We start from the raw sequence: 8680 nt of genomic DNA, 5'->3' as shown, positions 1-8680 counted from the left end.
ATAAAGTTATATATGACAATTTATAATTAAAGAATAATATAAAAATCTTTTATATCATCAATAAATAAATCACTTTAAAAACACTTTTTTGTTTTAGAAAACAAAATTAAACTGGTCTTTCCCTGTATTTGAATACCAGTCCAATCACACGTTTTGTTTCTTCTAGTTTTTAACTTGTCTTACCTTGGTACTGTTGAATAAAATGACAGCAAATAGAAACAACAGCAGAAGGTGATCTTCAAGATCAGATGACAAGAATCCAAAAATTAACGATAATATATACAAATATCAACAAGACTTCATATTGTGATAAGAATTACACAGCTAAAGAGAACATGTATTCTATACAAGCTCCTTGTATAAAGAATCAAAGAATGATCTTCTGTTGTGGTATTATTTTGAATCTATCATTTGACTGATGATGCAAATGTACACTGGCACATAGAAAACGTATTTAAGGAATCATGATACACCTGCAAGGTGAGGAGTGCTTGAAATCATATGTAGTAGAAATTTGTGCTCAGAACTGTTATGGTTACCCTGAAAGGCACCTGAAATGGTTCCAAAGGGATCAAAATTGCCCATCCTGTTGAAAATAGCACTCACTTCCTTGTTAAGTTGCCTAGTAGTCTTCATGTCACAAACTTCGGTGTTAATTTGTAAATCAGGATTGAGCATTGGAGTCATTGCACATGCACTCAGGAATAGGAAACTTGGTAACATCCCTCCCAGCTTTGATAGTTCTAAGTTCTGGCTGCCCCAATGAGTCTTGGTGCAACTCTTTCATAATCCTGTTGAACTCTTCTTCAGGGAGGGAAGAATTGTGAAAATAAGGGAGCATGTGTCTCTTGTTTGGGGTTATATATTTCTTGTGCCCGGCAAATGCTCGATGACCCTGAAAATGAAACATTTTAAGTATGAGAAATTAGAAATTGTCACATTGGCTGATTTAGTTTGATATAATGCTTTCTATTTTTCTATTTTCATTTCCTGTTTTCAGAATTAACTACAAAACTACCAAGTTGTTTTCACTTTGTATCCTATTTTCTTAGAATTGTACAAAAGATGGTGAAAATAGTAAAATGTTGTTTTCACCTATTCAGGTGAAAATAACTTGACATTTGTGTGATAATTTGGGAAGTTTAAATTTAAGTGCAAAGTATTTCCTACTGTCTTGTTCAATTAATAGAAGAATCACTATAACAACTTAAGAAACATACCTGAATTGCATGGCCCATATTTCCCCCATGAGATGGCATGAAAACATCACTCTTCTCAGAGACTATGTAATCTATGGCAGCCATTATAGAAGCCTTATTTGCAAATGGTTGTAGTTCTCCTGGCAAGGCAAGATCTTCCTTGCTATAAAAATGAGGAAACTCTTGGATCAATGGAAGCAAGGCTTCTTTTCCACCCAATGGTTGTCCTCCAGCCCAGTAAATTCTTGCATTCTTTGGAGCTCCTAGACCTTTCAAAAGCCTATAAATTGAATCAAAACTATTAGCAAATTTTATTACACTCAAATTTTTGAAAACAACCAATTAAACACAAGATGTTATTATATTCACCTAGTAACCTCCACAGCATTCAAGGGGCATAGACCAGCCATCTTCCTTTCATGGTAAGTCATGCTTGATCTTGCAGTCAAGAGCTCTGGCCGTTGTATCCTCTCATTGTTAACAATCTCATCAAATTCGGGACTCAAACCGGGGAGGCATCCGGTCCTCACCCACACATCCTTCTCCATTCTTAGATGAAGAGCAAGGTAAGGTCCCTTGCTTTGCATTCTCTCTGCAATGCTGTCACCGAGTTCCTGAATCGGCTGAGCAAACCGTAGTGCGTTGAAAGCAACCTGAAACATAAGATGAGAACTAACTTTCAGAATCTGCAATCACTTGTCATACAAGTAAATTTCAAAAGGGGTAGTTTTAGCTGTTTTCTTTTTCTTTTCCTCATTTTGATTTTCCCTCTTTCCCATAAATATAAAAAGGAAGAGAATTTGAATTTCAAATACCTTGCATCTAAGCTTTTGAAGATCAGAAGGGAGATCCTTTGACAGCCTTGAATCCAAACTACGCAAGAGCAAAACACCTTCTCTGTTAAACTGCACAGACAACCAGGACTACAATTAGAAAATAGTACTTTTCCAAACAACATGAACACACTAGTTTCCCCAAACAAGATAAAAAGCTTTCCTCAGTTAAACAATGCAAATTTAACACATTGGTAGGGACTATGGAGGTCTCTAATAATTACTTATCTGCAACATTGCTGCTCTGATTATATTAATGTCGGTGTCATCAGTAAAACAGCCTCTATGAACTATTGAAATTATTGGGTCAACACTTTAGGAGGACTCAAATTTTTGGAGAAGCTAAACCCCATTAAGCACTACTGAAAAAGCAATGAACAGAACACTAGAAGAAAACAGACGAGGATGAGAAAACATCTCCTAACTGTTTTTGGTTTTTGGTCTTTAAAACTCCTTTTTGGAAATAATTTTCACAACTTAAAAAGATTTTCGATGAGAAATTGACTGTTGAGTAGTATGCAATTGTTTTAGGAAACGGTTTAAAAAAAAGTGAGAAGAGAATCAAAAGCCTTACTCTTCTGAGATATCTTGAACGGATCCAACTAGGAGTGACATGAAGTGGAGGACTACCCTCCACTGGCTTTGTCATTAGGTGAGTTGATGGCAATGCTGAAACCACTCGCACATCATTGGCAAGAACTCTCTTGAAGTGCTCCAAATCAAATATATCACCAAACTCACTGCAACAAAACCAAGCCAACGAAAAAATCACAAACAAGGAAAAAACCTCAAAGTCACACCACACTCTCTTCTATCACACACACAAAAAAGGAAAGAAACCTAAATGATACAAATAAAGCAGCTGGATCAGTATAAGGAAAGAAAATCATGTTTTTAAAGCCTAAACATAACTAAATATCTTGTCCAAATTATAAGAATTTGAATTCATTAATAAGCGAAACCAACTATGTATTTGGAAATATGATTCAACATAGATTAGGGACAAGAATAATATGTAGTACCTTTCATCACCCCAAATGACATTGACTTGCAATATAGGAACAACCAAAGCAGCTCCAAGAATCCTAGCAATGACAACTGCATCAACAATCTGATTCCTCTGCTGATTCAACCCTCCAGAAACCACCACCATGAGGTACTTTCTCCTATCCTTCAGAACCCCTTCGCTTGCTCTTCTATAATCCCTGCTAAAACTCAAGCAAGGTTTGTATCCCAACCCATCTGGCTTCTCCCAAAACTCACTCTTCTCAACACGCTCATCACCTTCCATCTTCTCCAATCCCTGTGCTCTCAGCTCCACATGAGACAACAAGACCTCATCTTTTTTTTGGTCATTGTTCTCTCTCAAAACAGCACCAAGGTTTGACTTTGAATGTGGGGTGGTCGAGATCATGTTCTGTGGCAGAAGGGTTGTGGTGGCACATGGGTAGGGGGGGAAAGGGGTGTGAAGGGTGAGGCCAAACTTGAGCATGCCAAGGAAACCAAAGAGAAAGAGTGTGAAAAACCACAGTCTTTGTTTTCTGAAGATGATGGTGCTGGTGCTGTTGGTGAAGAAGATAAAGAACCTGTTGTTGTTGGTGTTCCTTGAAGACTTCTTGGGAGAGTCAAGAAGAGATTGCAGAGAAGATGATGATATGGAGTTGATGATCTGAGATGGAACTGATATGTAGGACAACTTCTTAGCATTGTTCTTTGACTTCGCCATTAAAGAGAACAACTTCACAACGAAAGAAAGAAAGAAAGAAAGAAAGAGAGTTACTTCTTTTTTGTTGTGTTTTTGTTCTGAACTTCTTCTCTTCCTTCAGAAGAAGAAGACCATAATGAAAGATAATGAGAGATTATGAGTTTGGTTTGGTTTTAAAAGAGCCTCAATCAAGTAAGTTTTCATTCAAAGTCTTTTTTTCTTCTTTTTTTTTTTTTCCTCTTTTTCTAGAGAAAGAGAGGGAGAGATAGAGATAGAGAGAGAAGTGGGTCGGCGGGAACGCGAAATTAGACCAAAGTTTCAACGTGTAATCAAAGGTAGAAATTGAGGTTTGAGAATTTGGACAAGCTTAGTTCTGGTGCACATCGTTTTTAAAGTGGGGAATTTATGGTTGTTGGCATTTGACATTCTTCATTATATTATCGTAATTATAGTGGCATTATCCATCTCAACTTTTGATGGATGGGTGTATGTGGTATGTTTGTTGGAGAATGACCCTTAAGCCCCATTTTCATTATTGAATTCAGTTTTGGTTTTTCAACTAGATTTGGATGTTATTTGGATTAAAATCTATAAACTTAAGTTTGTAAATCAAGTCTGCAAAAGCAATCCGATTCTAAAACAATGGTTTTTAAGTTACCCAAAATATAAGAGCAACATCGTCCTTTACTTATTTTTATGTTGTTTACTGAATTTGGTCAAAATAAGAATGAGAAGTAAAGGGTACAAACAAGGTTATAAAAAATATTTTATATATTGAATTAAGTTGGTTCAATTTTAGGTTCATTAATTCTAAATTTTAATATAGTTTGAGAATATATCATAAATAATAGGCTTAAATATGTTTTTGATATATGATATATATTCGACTTTTGTATTTGGCCCTTGATAATTTTTTCTTTCAAATTGGGTCCCTAATATTTGAAAAGTTTTATCTGAGGTCTTTATCCTTAACCAAGATCTGTTAACTACTTACGTGATCGTTAACTGAATATATTGACATACGTCATGTGATGTCACATGTATTCATTGTTGAGTGAGATTACACATAGGAAATTTAAAAAAAAAAATTAAAAAAGTTATTTCGACGTCGTTTAGATTTAGGTTAAAAAAAAGAAGCAAACATCATCTTGTTCCTCGACCTCTTTTTCATCCTTTTCCTCCTCGACCTGAGGCCTCCTCTTACACAAAAACTTTCATTTATATAACCAATGAAGAAAAATCTCATACATCTACTTATAAGAAGTCATAGATTTGATAAAAACCATTAAAATCCCTAAAACATATTAAAGTAAAAACTTAAAACAATCCGCAAAACATAAACCACCCTAACAATAAATTCAACGAGCACTTGATGGGCAATCTCTGGTAAAATGCCTAGACTCTCCACAACTATAGCAGCTTCCTCCGCCGCCACTGCCTCCTCCTCCACCACCATCATACCTCCTGCCATTGCTGCCTCCATACTTGCCACCACCACCCATTGCCTCTGTTGTACCTGTCTCTACTTCCCCCTTGGCTATAGTCCCTAGTTAGATGTCCTGATTCACCACAGTTGTAGCAAGCCTGCCACCATCGTAGCCACCATCTCCATCATAGCCATCACCACCACCGTAGCCGTCATCATCGCCATATCCACCTCCACCCCTTCCTCATCCCCCTCCGTAGCTTCGGCCACCATCACCACTGTGTCTAGTTCCCTGAATGTTGGCGTTGTCGGGGCTAGTGACATCAATAGTCCTAACGCGTCCATCAGATTCAAATTCAATGACAAACTCAACGGTCAAATTTGATCTGAGATTGATGAATGAAGAGATCCTCATTGGCTTCATCAGGGTTTATGAATCCAAACCCCTTTTGATCATTGAACCACTTCACCTTCCCAGAATCCCTACCACTCATCTTGTGCCTCTTTTTTTTCTTTGTAATTAATTTTTAAAAATTAGAAGAAAAAAAATTCCTATGTGTAATCTCACCCCGTAACAAGTACGCGTGGCATCACTCATCGCATATCAACGTGTCTGGTTAACTTCTATGTAAACAATTAACGGATCTTGATTAACGGCAGGGATCTCGGACAAAACTTTTCAAATATTAGGGATCCAATTTGAAGAAATTTTTTTATGAAGGATCAGATGCAAGAGTCGGATATATATTAAGGATAAAAAATATATTTAAGCCTAAATAATAATCCAATAAAAATTTTGAATCGAGATTAATCTTGTGCTTGTTTTTGTATCTTTCCAAACTTGATGTATTTCCATTAGAAGCAAAGAACTATTGCTTTTGCGAAAGTCACTCATTTTGGACATAATTTTTATTGCTCACGTTTGCAAAGTGAGTGCATAGAGAAGGAGAAGGAGAAGGGGAAGGAGAAAGAGAAGAAGTAAAAAAGAGAGGGGGAAAAGTGGTGTTGTCACCATTAATCACCTTAACAATAGTGCATGCTGAAAGCGTTGTCAAGCTTGCAGGAAAGGGAGGGAAAGTACATAGAGGAAGGATACGAAAGTTTTTGTTTTATTGGTAAATTTTAATTATTAGTTTTTGTTGATGAGAACATATAAGTTATAACCCTGGGAAGGAGAGTTTTGATAGGAGAATGTATATAACGAAACCGTTGAACTTGATTAATTTGAGAGTTGGTAATTAATAGTGGTGTACGATAGATTACCTAAAAAGATGATCCCATATTAGAAATATATTTTGTATATTTATTTTATGTCTATATTATCAAGTTTAACTAATTAAATAGAGTGTTGGCAAGAGGAAATCATCATACTTTGTTAGGTTAGAAATTATAAGGTTGACTCAATCATAAAAAAAGATCACCAAGAAAGAGACCATTGGTTCGAATTTATTTACTAACAAAAATTAATAACTAACTTTTATCAATAAAAAAATATACTTTCCTTGGTCAACTAGCATCATATGTTACTCCTTACACTCAACATAGATGATCATTATCACCTATTCACACCATTTATATTAGAAACTAAAATATTTTGAAGTTTGAGATTTTCACTTTCAGAGTACAAAATAATCTCACAAAATAATCTCACAACCATGTTTGAGAATCCTAGCAATAAACCTATATCCAAGCAATGACTCAATCACATTTGAGTCCCATAAACCGATCACATGTAGAAATATCAAATAAGCACATCCTTCCAATATCACGACTCTACTCTTTTAAATAGTGTTGAAATGTCTCTCATTTTCATTCTCAACAATTTGACTGACAAACTTTTCTTCACCTTATAGGAAAATGATATCCAATAGACTTATTAGTTTTTTGAGCTCATCTAGATCAATAATGAAATTAAGTTGGTGCAATTTTAGCTTAGCTAAGTCTAAGTTAGAATTGGGAATTACATCAATAAAAAAAACTGAGCTAAGACTAATCCTATTCAATTGATGTTGTTTGGCAAAAGCTGGTGCCAATGCTGATAATCAATTGATGTTGTTTGATGTTTGTCCTCCCCAGCTTAACTTGACGCGCTGTTGAAAAGATTCCTTGGCCATTATATTTGTTAGGCCTTAGGTTGCTTTTTTTTTTTTTTTTTTCTTTCTGTTTTCTGACTGATAAAAAATATATAATTACTTAACCTAGATATCGTCCACAACCAAACATCTTGTAATCATATAAAATAAATAATTGTAATCAATATCAGTTTATTTAAGAGGTAAAGAATTTAATTTCTTTAGAAAAAAATGTGTTGAACTATTAACGATTAAAAAGAAATAAGTATCGATTGAAAGAGGATTACGTCTCTTTTAAAGAGTGAACTGAAATCAACCTTACATTATTATCAATTAATGTGACCTTATTGAGAGTAAAATATTGTATAAAGGATGGAACAATTGTTTGAAGAATATAAATTGAATTATGAAAGCTAATGCAAAGGAAGAAAGATGAAATTTTGAGACAGATACATTTTACATCTAGAAGATAAAAATCTGGTAGCCATATATATTAGATATTTGTTTTACTACTAATAATCATGCGTTTAGATAAGCTCAACTTGTATCTCGAGAGGAATGCTATGTCGTTTTATGATAGAATCCAGCTGCCATGACAACAAACAATGAATTACCGCTACTCAACGAATGTTAGCAAGAAACAAAAAGGATTTTGTCATGTGACTCTGCTTTCATTTCACTCCAGTTTTTTTTATTTCAATTCATATTCATAAGCAATTATTTTTACCTTTTTTATAAACACTTCAATTGGTTAAGGTGTATTGTTAGTATACTTTTGTTTTTATATTATCATTTTTTTCCCTGAGTATAAAATTACGGGAGTCCTCTAATATATTAGCCAAGAGATTAATTTTATTTGTAATATATGACTATTATGGGTCCATAAAAAAATTTAGACAGAAAAAATCGAACACATATTTTTCGTTAAAAAAATCATTCTTTCACATGTCAACAAAACATCATCTAATACCAATGCATCTTTCATATGAATTCTATTATCATACGATTAATAATATATGGCTTGTTATGAAAAAGATTTGAATTTATATAATACTTGTAAAATTTAAATTATTTCTATAGATGATAATATATGTAACTTCATCTTTTAATAAAATTTCTTAAATTTATTTGTCAACATTCAACAATATGTTAAGAGAGGGTTTGGCGTCTCAGGATATTCCTCTTCTGTTTGCCAGATCGATCATGCATCCGGCCAGCGACTATACATCCCCATTTTGGATAAGAGAAAACTTAATCATTCAATAATATTTCTTTTATTTTATTAGTTGTCTTATTTTACACTATTTTTTCTGTCTTATTTGTAAAACTTATTGAATTAAAAACTTTGTATAGCAAAATTTCTCTTTATATATGTGTTGATAATGATGATGGGGCCTCGTGCGCTGGGCACTCAAACTCAAACGTCTTGTACTTACAAACATTGT

General features: G+C 34.3%; 1 protein-coding gene and 1 pseudogene across 1 annotated transcript; both read right to left on the bottom strand.

Annotated features, from left to right (window-relative positions):
- Positions 1-260: 260 nt before the first annotated feature.
- LOC114421979 (O-fucosyltransferase 20-like) lies at positions 261-4217 on the bottom strand. Its single transcript, XM_028388137.1, has 6 exons — positions 3055-4217; positions 2607-2772; positions 2015-2104; positions 1569-1852; positions 1221-1479; positions 261-895 (listed from the first exon to the last, which is right to left on the bottom strand). The coding sequence occupies exons 1-6, from the start codon at positions 3756-3758 to the stop codon at positions 665-667; spliced, it is 1734 nt and encodes a 577-aa protein (XP_028243938.1). The 5' UTR covers positions 3759-4217; the 3' UTR covers positions 261-664.
- Positions 4218-5014: 797 nt separating this feature from the next.
- Positions 5015-5657, bottom strand: LOC114424367 (annotated as a pseudogene).
- Between the last annotated feature and the right edge of the window lie 3023 nt (positions 5658-8680).

The sequence above is a fragment of the Glycine soja genome, chromosome 8, assembly GCF_004193775.1.
Source record: "Glycine soja cultivar W05 chromosome 8, ASM419377v2, whole genome shotgun sequence".
Lineage (NCBI taxonomy): Eukaryota > Viridiplantae > Streptophyta > Magnoliopsida > Fabales > Fabaceae > Glycine > Glycine soja.
The sequence above is the reverse complement of the archived record's forward strand: the minus strand, read 5'-3'. Positions and strand labels throughout refer to the sequence as shown.

Excerpts from the sequence above, each read along its gene's own strand:
- LOC114421979 (XM_028388137.1), bottom strand. The coding sequence starts at position 3,758 with ATGGCGAAGTCAAAGAACAATGCTAAGAAGTTGTCCTACATATCAGTT. Across the intron at positions 2,773-3,054 it reads GTCATTTGGGGTGATGAAAG|TGAGTTTGGTGATATATTTG; the intron begins GTACTACATATT and ends GTTTTGTTGCAG. Across the intron at positions 896-1,220 it reads ATATGGGCCATGCAATTCAG|GGTCATCGAGCATTTGCCGG; the intron begins GTATGTTTCTTA and ends TTTCATTTTCAG.